The following is a 15151-nucleotide window of genomic DNA, read 5'->3' as shown; positions in this document are numbered from 1 at the left end:
TATTTATCCATTTAGACCACAAACATCCTGAATCTTGGGTGCTAGTCGATTTTTTTTTCTCCCTGTTCAGCGATTCATTGGTCATTTATTTCCTATAGTAAGAAAAAAAAAAGCTGGAATAGTCTGAGAGATTATGAATTGGTCACACTGTTTTTCTCAAGCAGACTGGAGGAATCAGTGGTTCCAAACACACAGATAAATAATTCCAATTCTTGCACCGGTCACCCCTAAAATGTGCCTGAAGCATGAAATGGAATACATCAGAGGGTTGAGTGACTTTGCTAGAAACCAAACGCATTGACATGGAGAATGCGTGACAGGGAACATCCTGTTCACTGCTCAGTCTAATGAGCCCCACCTAGTGGAGGGGCCGCCACAGTGCAGCAAGGTTTTAACTGCAACGCTGCTGTGGCTCATTTGGCAGCACCCATGATATCTCAATTATCCCGACAAACAATGACGGAAAGATATTCAGCCAAGTGTTTCAACATACTTTCTTCAAAGTAAACAGGAAGCCTAAAATCCCCTAACTAGCACAAGAGTAAACCCATTTGTGAGAAAGCGTATTGTGAAATCCGTTCCCAGGAAAATTCCCTGCATGGACTAATTATTTTTCTACTTTAATTGAGAATCAAAGTCTCCACACAGCAACTCATGCCCACAGTGTGTGTAAATCAACCGTGGCCAATACTAAATTGCATCTGTGCCTCACACAGGAGGAGGATGAGGGGGGCAAAAAACCTGGCTGGCCAATCTAAAGCCAGGGCTTACAGTGGGGCCTGAAATCCCTGCATGACAGCACTGTAATTTCATTTATCACGCCTGAGCACACACCAAATCAGACGGAGGGGGGGCAAGTCAAAGAAGCAGCAAAGTAACACGGAGGGGGTCGATTTCCTCTGTTGTAGTGGGTCCTCAAGTGGAACAAATTCAGCACGCAAGAGCAGGTAAGAGAGGACGGATACACAGGAGGGGATTGAGAGAAAGAGAGGGAATGACAGGCGCAAACTGGAGACACGCAGGGCTTTAGTGGAGGAGCAAGGAGCCAACAGGGAGGGGGACCCAGGAAGGAGAACACGCTCAGGTATTTTATAACTGGGTGTTGTGGCTATACACAGCACACATAATTACCTTCAAATCCCTATAGCCACATTACAGATTTCCTGAAATACAACACATTTGGGCACCTTGAGGAAAACAGGGAAGGGTAATAGAGGGCATGGGCTGTTTTCAGCTGAACTGTTGGCTACAAGTGATTTCCTGTACACATACCACCAAGTATTTCCTCATATAATGTGTCTGCACCTGCTTGTTGGATAGTGGTGATCTCCTATCCTGATTTTCTGTGATGTCTAGTATAATGGGGAATAGTAAAATGTCAGACTGCATGGCTTTAAAGGGAAAAAAAGCACTCAGGACAGTCAGCAAAGCAGTCAATTTCTATCCATGTGCTGCATTAGCAGGAGTAAAATTAAAGTTGCGATAACACCCTCAGTCAAAATTCACACTTCACGCCCATTCCCATGACATGGACTCCGAGTCAGCGCTCTCAATGTCATCTTCAGCTCATCAGTGATGGACCGGTGGCCAAGAAGGGACACTGCAGGCTGTGTGACACATGCAAGGGCAAAGAAACATTTGAGCCTGGAAGAAGCACCGGCCAAGTGTCAACATGGCAAATGATAACACTGTTGCCCCAAACCTCAGATGATCGATTTAACCCAAAGGCCCAAGGTGGCGCATGAGAAAAGCATTCTAGGATGGCATTAGTAATGACGTTTCTGTGGCTAGATCTTCTACCAGACAGAGTGCCAAAGTGTGGGGTGACCTTATCATGGGGGACATTCTGGTTGATCCACACCTGGGATCAATATGTGAATGTTAATGTGGGTGATCAATTTATCTTGCAACAATAGCACTGGGGATTCAATTCAACTGAGATTAGATGGACGATCTCCATATTGCCAATAGATATTTTCTAATGAAGAACTGTCTGAATCAAAATGAATTAGTATTTTGGTGTGATTACACACCACATAATTGGCAGATTTGATTTAGATGGAGAATGAATTCACTGCAAGTGATGGTTAATACATTGTTAAAAGAGACAATAGACTCAATTTTATGCATTTATTCATGTAGTTATTCCACTCTGATTCAAAGGCTCAAGGCTGGGTCAGCGATTTAATAGCCAAAAATACTCTAGAATTTATGGTTAATGTCTTTATCTCCTTCAGTTGTTCTCTTCATTTTTTTTGTACCATCCTTCCTTAAAAATGCCACAAAACTTTGAAAAGTGCATTTTCGTGAATATCTCCAAAACTTCTCAAGTTCTTTTACCCCCCATAAAAATGTTCCCCCATCTTCAAGGCTTGCGAGGTCACAAATTTGCAACAAGAAACAACCAACATTTTTTCCCCAAAGGTTTTATAACCATCCTGTTCACACACACAACCTTCTCTTTTTTCTTTTTACACAGCCAGAGAAGAACAAAAAAGATTAAACATAATAAACTCCCAAACCTTTTGTACAGAGAAATCAAACTAAATGGAGAAAATGTCTCTTATATTAGTCCATGTTTTTATCCTCTGAATCCACTCTCGTGTTTGCCATTAAATTGGGAAGGGAGACACAGTTGTGTCAACATGAGGCTCTGTGTGTAGTAGGCAATGTCAATCAGTCCATTTCACTTGCTGGTTTATCTGTTTCTTTATATGGATTAGAAACCAGTAAGTCTAGGCCATTCAACAAGTAATCCAGTAATGTCTATGATGGTGGATTGTGTGTGTGTGTGTGTAAGTGTGTGTGTGCGTGCGTTTATGGGTTATCAGTATGAACGTGTCAAGAGTAGGCAAGTCTAAATCAAGTGTTTGTATGCGTGTCTGTGTGTGTCAAGAGTCTCATTGTTTAAGCCAGTCCAAATCCCTCTGAGCATTCCTGAATGGCCAACAGCAGCATGTGTCTCAGCTTTTCATAGCTCTCATAGGCTGGGAGGTCCAGCTGGTTAAAGCTGAGGGAGGAGAAAGAGACAGCGCATTAGAACAAACTTAAGTCTTCAAAAATTCTTCATTCTAGACCATTGTGTGTAATTATGTATGGTCCGGTAATCTAGCAGCATCTTTACCAGGTATGAGCAGACGGCAGGCGGTCAGTGGAGCGATCGTCGCGGTGGATCTGGAACTTCTGGATGCCGTTCATGCCCTCCAGAGCAGCGAAACCCTGCAGGGGCACCTTGGACGTGCCTGTAACAAACTGTAGGAACTTGGCCCGGTCCGCCTGGTCAAAAGAACGCAAGGCCCTCCAGAACCACTGGATCTGAAAGTGAAGGGTAAAAATATATAAAATGCAAAAATAAAAAAAACAACAAAACAGATTAATTCTAACAATCTGAGCCAAGATAATTTTGTCTCCATAGATTTTCTAGTAGGGGGGGAAATGGCTAAGATAGAAATGTGATTTACAGAATATCAAGCAGAAATGTTTCGACCATTTTGCCATGCATGCTAAAAATCTAAGTAATGTCTGCCTGTAAAATTAACTGAAAATAAAAATCAACCTGAATTCTATATTTTCAGTGTTTTGGTCGAACTGAATGGGACTATATTTTTCTTACTTTGGATAATCCTAGTCCCATATGTCATCTCACAACACACCAATGTCAATTTCCTGACAGACATGTACAGGTGAGCGCACACGTGAATGTGAAGTAACTTCCATAATACATGTTGTACATCTGTGTGTGTTCACTCATCCGTACCTGGATGGAGCTGGACTGGTACTTGTGATATTCTGTGTTGGCCTTTAGGTCATCGATGTCAATAGTGGGCAGGCCAGAGATGAGCAGCTCCAGCTCCTGCTCAGTGAAGATGGAGATCAGCCTCTTGGGGATGATCTCATAGAAACCCTCCAGGAAGGCTGCCAACTGCTTGCGGATCGCACCTAGAAACCCAGAACAAGTTTACCCTCAAAGAACTTTCAGTAGCTCCGTCTACATTCTTATTTATTACGACTGCAACTAATGATTGTTTTTGTTAATTGATTAATCTCGCAATGGAAATTTCAGATTATGGATATAGAGCTTCATGGATATAACTGTTATGAAAAAGTTTTGTGTTGATATGAGAGCTCTAAGTTATTGTTATCCTCTAAGGTCTTTAGGTAACCAACAATAACTAGCCAGAGCCATCAGCACATAGTCAGGTCTGTTGTCATGCTAGTCCGCCATTGATAACCGCATAGTATAACTCACTAACTACTATCTGGTTCAGATGCGGCTCTAGGATACTTTCATCTTAAATGTTGGTGTAATGCTGCTGTGGGAGGCCATTGCGTTTTGCAGAGGTTTCACTCTGCTGTGTCGCTGGATTGGATTTGAAATATTTCTTTTGAAACTCGCAGTCAAAATGTTTTGCAAATGTCGTGCATTGCTTTTTCAGCCACATTCAATAAAAGAAACATGCATGTTGGTCAGCTCGACTTTTCAAGCAGTGCTACCACCTAGATCTTAATTTATGCAATGCATCATTGACCGTAATTTAATGCATCTTTCATGCATACAGCCAGAAAATGTAAAAATGAGACATAAAAATTCACATCTACGAATTTGCATAATTGATTTTGTCCAATATTGTGAGTAATTGTTGCAGCCATAATATTTATGGAAAATACAGTGGTCAATTATATTTGGTCGAATAACCATGATCTCACCTGTCATCTTCATCTGGCAGACCAGGTGCACATATTCTTTCTTGTTTTCCTCTGTGACCAGGATGTTGGCTCCATTGGGCTTGAGGTCCCTCACTTCACACACCCCAAACTCCTGGACCTACACACACACACACACACACACAGACAGTCAGTCTTTCAGCACTGCTTCTCGTGCAGTGACAGTTTCAGCTCACTATTTCACTGTGGGTCACAGTTGGCATCCATTAACAGTAATTTAGGTCCATCAGACTGTAAATTACTCTTTTGCAGCACTTATAGTATAATTGCTACTTTGCTGACTTGATGAAAATGATGAGAACATAAAGCAAGTGGGATTCAGGCCCTCGAGGCCCAATACCAATTTCAACAGTTTAGGAGAAGACGCAGCATGAGAATCAATTTTCCACTTGAAGCTAAATGGGGAGATTACAGTAGAGACCTACCTCGGTGCTGAATGTCAGCTCATAGCCCAGTGTGGACACATCATTCTCCAGCAAGTACACCAGGCCCTGGAAGAACGGGTAGTCCTCGCTCTCCATGTCTGTGTACCTGAGAATACAGCAGAAATACATAGAAATCATGCATACATTTGAGACAGACTGACACTGAAAATTTGTTCATAGACTTGCCCCATTTAGATTTGGGGATGTAATGGCCCTTTAGCAGAGTAATAATATCCAAAAGACCATTGTTTGTACCTATTGCATCACTGTTGTACCCATAACCACAGGAACCAAAAGAACCAAAGAAACACCCGAAAAGAAATATAGCTAGCTCCCTGGTTACCACAAAATTTGGTAACCAGGTAAATTTGTAGCTGCCGGTGGCTCCAGTACCTGACACTCTTGCCCAGGATGTGCTTGTAGAAGCTGCGGGTGAAGTAGCACTCCAACAGCCGGTTGTCATAGACGGCCTTGGCTACCACTCTGCCCACAAACTTGAAGTAGCTGAGGTGGTTGGGGTTGCAGTGGGATGAGGGGTTGATGGTATAGGTGACGCGGTCGCCCGGTGAGGTGCGGAAGAGGGCGTACATGGGGTTGAACATCTCCCGGGAGATGATCATGTACCATTCCCTCAGCAGGCCCCCAGCATCCTGGCCCTCCTCTCCTTCGAACACAATGTACCTGTAACGGGAAGGGAGAGGAATATGATTCGGGTTCAGAGCTTCGGAAGAGACGGGATGTCTAGGTGGACATAAGGGCAAGGGAGCCTTACAGCCTGTTCTTCATGTCCTCTGGGCTCTTGCGGTGCAGCTCCCTGTAGGAATCCTCAAACACATGGTCTCTCCTGACATGTACAGCCATGTCCTCCTTCCTCAGGCCTTCATCCAGTCGCTCTAGCTCCTGACGGAAGTATCTGTAGAGATGGGCAAAAAGAGCAGAGTGTCAGTGATCCAAGAAGCCAATAACTGTGCATGAGATAAAAGGGCAACATAATCCCCCTTACTTCCTCTTCACATCGAAATCCAGGATGCGGATGTAGTCAACCAGCACTGCAAAGGGCCCGTCAGCCAAGTGAGTGGTGGACTGGCGCAGGATCTGGTTAAGCACTGTGCGGTGAGTTTCTAAAGGACAGAGAGGATGGAGGCATGTTAGGCACTGTAATACTGTACTACATCTTCAAATAAGCCATGTCATTCTCCTAACTCTGATCTCCTGGACTCACCGGCAAAGCGGAGGAACTTCTGGGTGTCGGGGGGCAGGTTTGATGAGATGTGCATGGAGGAGGGCTCTCTGGAAAAGAATGGGTCCAGGGAGGAAGGTGTGGCGGGTGTGAGGGGTGCTGGGGACAGCGGAGGAGGCTCATCTTTAATGTGGGACAGCTGGCTCTCCCGGGTGTCTCTCACTGGGGGTTTGCTCTCCCGCTCTGTGGCATGGACTAGGAAGAAGGCCTCCACAGCTGGCTGGAGAACTGGAGAGACAAAGAGAATATGACTAAGGTGCTTCATCACTCAACCATGCTACCAAAATAGATACAGGTTTCAAATTCCATATCACATGGAAATTTCTTTTAAAAATCAATCACAATTTTTCAAAAGGCATTGCTAAAGATGGATTCCACATACCCAGTACAGCATGCTGGTCATGGGACTCCTCCAGCTCTTTCAGGCACTCCCCGAGCATATCCCACAGCTCGTCCAGTAGCAGCTGCTCGCTGAGCAGAGGGAGGTCCGGAAGCCTCTCCTCACTCTCCGATTGGCCGTTTCCTTCTTCATCTTAAAAAAGAAAAAAACATTACAATATAGATTGCATCACTTCTACTGTTACCAACTATGCCTGCTAGACTGGAACAATTCTTTGGTTCTTAAACTGTGTGTACTACTGTAGTATGTTTACATTTACTCATTTACATTTACTGTTATAGTGTCTTCTCTGCACTATATGTGACACGCTACATGTTATGTTTCGTCCTGCACCTAGTGTGTCATTCCTTCCAAATTCCAAATTCCTTGTGCACCTGTTGTACTTGGTGAATATTTTCTTCTCATTTTTCAGACATACCAAATAAAAATTAAAAAGCACTTTAACACAGGATCAACAGGTGTACTGGGTTGTTATTGGCAGTCTACATATGAGACTATGACATGAGTTTAAGGGCGTTTTCACACCTGCGCTTTTAGTCCGGATAAATAGGACTCTGGTTCGTTTTCCCCCTTGGTGCGATCGTTTGGGCAGGTGTGAACACAGTAATCGCACTCGGGTGCGGACCAAAACAACCGCACCGAGACCCTTCAGAGGAGGTGGTCTCGGTCCGGTCCCAAACGAACTCTGGAGCGGTTCGTTTGTGGTGGGAAAGTGATCCAACCTCGATCCGACCCAACTACCAGGTGTACTCAATTTACTCCGCAAGTTTGAGCTAAACAGCTCGTGTAGCCAGATATAGCAGGTATAGCCAGTATAGCATTTTCAAGACGTTTCCTCGAAGTGCATTCGGCATTCTGCCGGTACAGTTTTTGATGCATTTTGGTTCGCGTGGATTTTTCTCTGTGTGAAAAGAAACCGAACCAAGGGGAAAACGCTCCAAGTTTACAAACTCATCAACTGATTTGGACCAGAGCAAACAAACTATAGGTGTGAAAACGCCCCAAGTGTGGTATGTAGTGTGAGTGTGTGTGTGTGCAGGCAAGTCATACCCAGAGGTGCAGGGTCCTGCTCTAGAGGGGACGGCTGGTCCACATCCATGGGAGAGTCATCTCTCTGGGCTGCTTGGGCCTCCGACATTGACTGCACCTCAGACTAAGGGACACAAACCAGGGAGGACAGGATGGGCAGAGACCGAGGATGAACAACAGGGGACAGATAAGAAAAGAATGGAAGAAATCAGGATTAATATGATGCCAATTTATTCAGAGTAACCATCTTGACTGACTCTGCCATGCATCATGACATTCCAATGAACCTGTGAGAGAGAGGAGAGGAACCGGGACTGAGTAGGGAGGGAGGGCCAAAAGCATGAAGCCATGTCAGCCAGCAAACAGACATCATGATCATCAACATATCGTACAGTTTGGAGCAGGCAGCACATTCACACCGACCATTTCAACAGTAGAACATGTCAATGCACAAGACATTAATATAGAATGCAGGGGATCATTGGCACATCTGTCCTTCTGCTGGGGCTGTCAATGTTTATCATGTCAGCTGAGTGGATGTTGTCAGTATGTGTAAACTGACACACGAGATAGCAGGCTGTAGGCTGAGTGCAATCTGCATTATGTTGTCTAACCCTAACCCTATAGCAGTATCAATGTAATAAAATAATTTGGGATGTAATTTATTGTCAATGTTTTTTGATTTGCAAAATAAGACTAATATGCATTACAAGTTGTGGGTTTTGATTGGCTTATAATTTTCCAGTTGTGGGTTTTGATTTGGCTTATAATATCTATATTGGCACAAAGCCAATATAGACATGATGCATGTCAATAGCTAATAGCCGCTTCATAGCCTATGTCCGGACCACCACAGTAGTCTGTAGATAACTACTGTCTACTGATAATATGCAGTCAATGTGTAGGCCTAGTTTTCCAACAGGGTCTCCTAAGTGCGTGCAGTGTGTGAGTAGCAGTCTGCCTGCTGTCAGTGCGGCCCATGCTAACCGTGGCAGCAGCAGCCGTGCTGGCAGGGGGAGCAGCGCCAGCGGGGGCATGGGGGGGCACCACGGAGGATCCGGCAGCGGCGGCGACGGCGGCAGAGGCAGACGAGGCGGTGGGTGGGGGGGCCTGTTGGAGCCGGCGTGCTCGCTGGCCCTCTCTCACCATCTGGATGATGGCGTCGGCCTCGGCCTCTAGTTGACGCACTGCAGCCTGGATGCTGCTGGCCGAGCCCAGACTGGTGGAGCCTGGCCATGGAGAGAGGGAGGAAGGGGGAAGAGAAAATCATAAATGAACACAAATAATGGGGTTTTACAGCCAGAATACTGTGTATGTGTGCCGTCCTCCTACCTAACCGTCCTGTCTGTTTGGCCTTCTTGTTGGCGCGGCGCGTGTCCTCACGGAGCTGGATAATGACCTGCAGCACTCGTAAGAAAAACTTCTGCGTTGACGTCTTGGAGGTTAGGGAGCTCATGCAGGGCAGCTGCAGCTCACGTCCCCCGAGTGTGCGCTTCTGGGCAGCCACAATAACGACGCTCTCCGCCCCGTCAAACCTGCGCCCCAACCAACACACGAAACGAGGCAGCATGGCAATTGCAGTTATTATAAAGAAATTAACCTGCATACATACATACATACATACATACATATGCATACAATCGCCTATGTACACACACTGCCACAAGACCTAGACCTGATTTATCTGAGCCTGAGTCATCATTATGCATTTGTGCTGAATTTAATGAACTGGAGTTTAGATTAGGTACCATCAGCGTCTGTGCTAGTCTGTTGCCAACCTAATGCCACTAGGCTTCCCCAGAGCCACCCAATGCTAACCTGCTAGTCATTTTGCCCTTGAGCCTGGCTGAGAGGGAGGAATCCTCTGGTGGGGCATCAGGGGATTGGGCATCGGCCCGTGCCCGTCTCTGCTGCTCCAAGTTGTACTCTCTAAGCTCGGCCAATAATGTGCCTGAGAAATGAGAGAAGAGGGTTCAAAATGTATGTGGTAGAAAAGAGAGCATTTGCAGCCATATCAGCATGAGAATTGGCATCTGTGTAGTGGCACAGCACTGACCGATCTGTTTGCACAGAGTGTATCCGAGGTGTCTAGCTCCACTCAGCAGCAGTCTGAGCACGGTGTCTCTGGTCACGCAGTCTCCTCTGGACAGCTGAAGCAGGATGTTGGCTGCGTCCTCTAGACCCTCCTCTGAACACGAGTGAGATGTCAACACCTTGGATGGAGGATGAGGAGAGGGTTGTAAGAAAATCATTTGAGGTATTATTAATGAAAGTGTGGAAGGGTATACTCAACCCCAAAAGTCTATGATTAATGGAAGAGTTATTCTGCTATCAAATTGCAGGGGTTTTTAGCACTACATTATGACTTTTATTGCATTTTCCATGATCAGTCTTTAAAATTCCAGGTTTTACAAAGTCATGGGCACAATATGTCTAGCCATTGACCACCCTGTGAATCCCCCCTCATACCTCCACAGAGAGTTGTAGCTGTTTCTCAGTGAGTCCAGTGGAGGCCATCTTGTTGTCACTCTCAGTACTGCTAGCAGCGGCCCTCTGCTTCACTGTTTTGATAAACCACCCCAAACACATTGCATTATTCTCTACTGAAACCACTCTTACATTAGGAGCAACAAATTAATAGATGGCACTGTATTTTCTGTACACAAGAACAGAGTAACAGTCTACCTGTGGAGATGATTCCAGTGGATGTGGGAATAGAGGTTGCTGTAGAGGATGACGTCTGGGAGGCTGCTAGGCCAGTCCCTGAGGATGAACCCTGTGCTGCAATTCCCACAGAGCCCACTAGGCCTGCCACAATGGCCTGGGCAGTGCCTGTTGATGCTGAACCCTGGGTCGTGGCTTGCACAGCTGCTCCTGAGCTGGTAGCCGTACTGGGGTTGGCAGCCTGTGGGGTAGGATGTCCAGCAGGCACCTCAGTGGCCTTGTTGTCAGGCAGGGCAATAGATATAAGGGAGAGCAGACGCAGCAGCTTCTCAGTGAGCAGGGAGCTACGTCGGATTACAGGGTGAGACAGCATGTTCATCAGCTGGCCGAGCGGGGAGGCCTCCAAGCTGAACTGGGCCCCCTCGGCCTCTGCACTGCCCCCCAGAGGCACCGTCTTCATGGAGGCTTTGCCCTTGCGGCTCACATTCATGTTGTCCAACTTGACCAGGAGGTCCCAAAAGTCGGTGGAGATGCCCAGGGACTGGGGAGTAATGGCAAAGGAGCCCAGGGAGTTCTGGGTGTTGGAAGGGTTGGAGCTGGGGTTGTTCTGGGACAGGGACCCTGACCTGGACCCCCCACCTCCACCTCCTCCCCCAGAGGAGGCTGAACACAGACGAGAGTCCAGGTCAGAGGAGGACGATGACAGATCCTTACAACGCTGCTGGGTAAAGTGGCTGGGGAACACCTGCATGGACAGACAAGCAAACAGATAGGACTCTTAATTACCAAGTTCTAATCTTAATTGAGAATTCACTGATTTTATAGCAAAGAAATTTAAATGACTCTCACCTTGGCTAGTTGGATGAGTGTGTCCAATACGTGTCGACAGACCACTGGAGCAGCCTGCGGGTGGATGTGTACAGTGGAACCTCCACCTCCGGCACACGTGACTCCTGCTGCAGCCCCAGACACTCCTCCTCCTAGTGCCCCGGGTCCTGTTGACCCCCCAGCCGAGTGTCGGTCGGCGTGCTTCCGACCTGACACTCGCTGGATCTGGAAAATGTTCGTCCGGCAGCCCAGGGCTGCGTCCATAGAAACAGAGAGCCAGGAGAGCTGGCTGGAGCTGCGAGACTCCACCCTGTTCAGTAGCTCTAGGGAAGAAGAGGAGGATGAAGAGGAGGAAGAGGAGGATGAAGAGAGGGAGGAGGTAGCCGAGCCTTTTCCTCCACAGCCCCCCTGGGTGCTCCTCTTGCCACGCGAGTCTTCCAGGCGTGACGTCTCCACACACACCTCACTCTCGCTGCTGCGTTGCAGGATGGATAGCAGGCTGCGGATGACCCAGCCACGAGTCTGTGAGTGGTAACAGAGGTTCCTGAGCACGCGGTGCAGACGGCTGGTGTTTAGCTTGGGTTCATCCACAAACAGCAACACCAATAAGCAGGACAAGGCCTCGTGGTCCAGCAGCAGTCTACCACGCAGACGCAACAAGGAGTCCACACTGGAACTGGAAGGTCTGGGGAACACCAACAAATAATCAAATCTTTGAAAGGACATTTCTTCCTATGACCTTATCACAAATATTACTAATAGGGGAAAAAAAACAACCTAGAAAATCAACTCCTCTCACCTGCTGTGGTTGGTTCCTCCCCCCATCTGGAAGGTACCTCCTCTCTGCACAGCCAATCGGGTGTACTGAACGCCACGGTTGCTCCCTAGCCGACTGGTGAATGCCGGTGAGCGCAGGATAGCCGACAGGGCTGAAGATGAGCTGTGGCCAAACAGCCTCTCATGCATCAGCTGCCTCTGGCGGGCCTCCTGCTCTCTGCGCAACGCAGCTGCTTCGGCAGCGATGTCCGGGGGCATGACGGCCAGCACACTGTCCTCCATGTCCTCCAGGACACTGCGCCGGAGCTCTGAGGGCAGCGTCTGGATGAAGGTGACTGGGTCCAGGGGCGTGTCTCCCTGGGGAGGCTGTTGGGCTAGCTCCCTGCGCTGCTGCTCTGCCCGTTGCTGGGCTAGCACCTAGGACAGCCAACGCCATGCTTAGTTAAAAGGACTGGTTATGTGCAGATTCTCTGCAGAGACTGATTTAATTGGAAACCAATACTTTGTTTGCTTCTAAACCAGCCCAATGAAAAAAGATATTCTGTTAACTGTAATTATTCATTATGTATATCTCACCTCCTCCTGGATGGCAGGTGGTAGAGCTGCCAGGAACTCAGGGCTGACCTCTGTAACCCCTGGTCCTCCCAGTACAGGTGCAGTAGAGGAGGGCAAGGTGGAGGCAACAGGAGGACGGGAGGGAGGTCTGATGCCCAGCTGATTCTGCAGCACCTCTCGACGGATGTCCTCAGGAAGAGCTGCCAGGAAAGAGGGATCCACACCCTCTGGCAGACTGATGCCTTCCGTGACAAAAACAGAGAGAGTGAGTCTTATGTTTTGTTCTGCTTCCTTGTGTTTATCTTACGTCATTCTGTTCTATGATTGATTGTTGCTCAGTTAGATGTAGTTAGTCTCATGCTCTGTAAAGTCCTTTGAGACATGCTTGATCAAGGGCTATATAAATAAATGAACTCAAACTAGATATAAGATTTAAAACAAGTAAATAAAAAAAAACATGGCAGTGAAATTCCATTTACCTGCCAGTGGGTCCTCCTCCTCATTGCTGGTTGATGGGAGGGGCTCTTCCTGGATGGCTTGAGACTGACTGTCAGCGCTGTCACTCCTGGGCATCGTCTCCCCAGGGGACGAGACAGAAGTAGAGCTAGAAATGGAAAAGAAAACAACTTGTCTACAATCAGTCAGTAATTATAACAGAACTGTGACATACTTGCCCCCTAATGTACAAAACGGCCTTCTGGGAGACAATTCTTAAAAGCTACTCACCCTGTGTCTGCATCCGTCTGCTTGTCCGTCAGCCCACTGTCCGCACTGCCAGACAACTCCTGAGACAGGTGGGCAGTCTGGGCAGCGTTGGGAGCAGCTTCTTCCTGTGTGGCAGAGGCAGGGCTGCTGGTATCCATGGGTGAACCCTCCAGTTGTGACACACCCACTACTGCAGGCTCTGAGGTCTCCACAATGTCTGGACTCAGGGAGGCTGAGGTAAAAGAGTAGGGGATAGGGGTTGGGGGCAAACATTAATCAATACAACATTCCAATTTCATGGATGACAATGTGATTTGTAATGCACATTGTTCAGAAAATTGTATGACAGATGTTGGCTACCAGCGTGGTCAACAACATCATTGCCAGTACAGATGTGTGCTCTTACTGCTGGCCAGTCTGTATAAAGAGAGTTTTCAAAGTTAGTCTACCTTCCCTGCCTTCATCCAACGCTCCTCCTCCTCCTCCACCACCTCCTCCTCCTCCTCTCTCACCGATTGTGGGCGCCGGGGACATTTCCATCTGGGATGCCTCCGCTTCACTGTTGGGCCTATCGGCTGCGGACAAGGGTGGAAGACCCGCCCCTGCCAGAGCGGCCAGTGAGTTGGCGTGCGACTCAGCCAGCAGCAGGTCAGCGATTGGCTGGTGGACCTGCTGGCTGATGGCGGTTTCCAGGGAGACTAGGGCCTGTTCATGAGGAGCAGGGGTGGTAGGAGTGACCTCTCCTGATGGGGGAGCAGTGAGGAAGCCCTCTGAGACCCTGGGTGGGTCCAGACATGACACTGTACCACCCTGGGCCTGCTCACCCTCTGCAACAGCCACAGACAGAAAACATATGTCATATGTGAAGGCAGTGACAAAGATTTTGTACACACTTGATATTTAAGTTTTTTGCTTTGACAATATCAAAGCTTAGTGGTCCTTACTTCTCAGTGATTGTACACATTCACAAGGTATGGAAACAGTGTAATACTCATTTGGATGTTTGGTGTTGTCACTGAAAATATGATATTGTCACCAATGACTTGCTATCAATATGAATCTTTCCTTTACCAACTTACACTTACCAACTTAAAAAAAACCCTGAAATGTAGCACAGTGGTGTGATATTATAAATAAACAAATATCAGATTAATTTATTGTCAAAGCAAAAAAACCCATACAAACTGCAGCTAAAACCTAAATTGTTTCCAAACCCTTTCAAAATGTTGTTTAGAAGTAAAATGTAATAAAGTGTGTGCCAAGCCAAAAGCTCACTTTAGCAGGACTGGAATGACCATGTTGACATGTTGTTGATCACTTTCAACAGAAACACAGGCATGATGTCAAGGGCCTACACTGAGGAAGGCAGTAAGTTGTATAGTTATCTCCTGAACGGGGTGCACAATCCTTATCCCCAACAACAACACAACTTACTACCTCACCACAGCATAGCCAGACTACAGAAAAATACAATATGAATCCATGTAAAAAGTTACATCATGAGGCAACATTGTACAGAGCTATAGTTTACATGGGTGGCATTAGGTACTTTAATGGCAGTAATGCAACTAACCAGATTTTCAGTTTGATACTTATTTGAGCCATTTTGCAAGAAACACTGGATCTCCACAGCAGCAGATGAAGATGCCGAGCTGCTATGGCGTTGCCATAAGAAAGACAGTAGACTGTATAGTTATCTCCCAGATCTGGTGTGATCCTAAAACTATACAAACTACTACCTCATCCCACAGCACGCTCTGCTGGCTGCTTGCCTCTGGGTGCCCATCACCGAGATGGTGTCCA

At 47.0% G+C, this 15151-nt stretch overlaps 1 protein-coding gene across 2 annotated transcripts in view; it reads right to left on the bottom strand.

Annotated features, from left to right (window-relative positions):
- Nucleotides 1–2118: 2118 nt before the first annotated feature.
- huwe1 (HECT, UBA and WWE domain containing E3 ubiquitin protein ligase 1) overlaps nt 2119–15151 on the bottom strand; it is a 42798-nt gene continuing 29765 nt past the window's right edge. The window contains exons 61-83 of one of the 2 annotated variants that reach the window (XM_071524894.1): nt 13798–14175; nt 13370–13580; nt 13123–13247; nt 12665–12885; nt 12111–12505; nt 11333–11996; nt 10505–11228; nt 10289–10380; nt 9876–10032; nt 9638–9770; nt 9152–9354; nt 8807–9048; nt 7841–7943; nt 6773–6922; nt 6373–6618; nt 6154–6271; nt 5923–6063; nt 5544–5831; nt 5151–5256; nt 4708–4825; nt 3758–3939; nt 3125–3315; nt 2119–3010 (exon numbers count right to left, since the gene is read on the bottom strand). In XM_071524894.1, coding sequence (XP_071380995.1) covers nt 2908–3010; nt 3125–3315; nt 3758–3939; nt 4708–4825; nt 5151–5256; nt 5544–5831; nt 5923–6063; nt 6154–6271; nt 6373–6618; nt 6773–6922; nt 7841–7943; nt 8807–9048; nt 9152–9354; nt 9638–9770; nt 9876–10032; nt 10289–10380; nt 10505–11228; nt 11333–11996; nt 12111–12505; nt 12665–12885; nt 13123–13247; nt 13370–13580; nt 13798–14175 — 5291 coding nt within the window. In that variant the 3' untranslated portion in view covers nt 2119–2907. Of the gene's footprint in view, nt 3011–3124; nt 3316–3757; nt 3940–4707; nt 4826–5150; nt 5257–5543; nt 5832–5922; nt 6064–6153; nt 6272–6372; nt 6619–6772; nt 6923–7840; nt 7944–8806; nt 9049–9151; nt 9368–9637; nt 9771–9875; nt 10033–10288; nt 10381–10504; nt 11229–11332; nt 11997–12110; nt 12506–12664; nt 12886–13122; nt 13248–13369; nt 13581–13797; nt 14176–15151 lie in introns of both variants that reach the window. The other variant, XM_071524893.1, reaches the window with a different exon arrangement.

This window comes from Centroberyx affinis, unplaced genomic scaffold (genome assembly GCF_046629955.1).
Source record: "Centroberyx affinis isolate AG114_WGS23_722 - 3 ecotype Tasmania unplaced genomic scaffold, CSIRO-AGI_Caff_v1 ptg001245l_1, whole genome shotgun sequence".
Classification (NCBI taxonomy): Eukaryota; Metazoa; Chordata; class Actinopteri; order Beryciformes; family Berycidae; genus Centroberyx; species Centroberyx affinis.
Note: the sequence above shows the minus strand (reverse complement) of the source record. Positions and strands in the feature narration are given on the sequence as shown.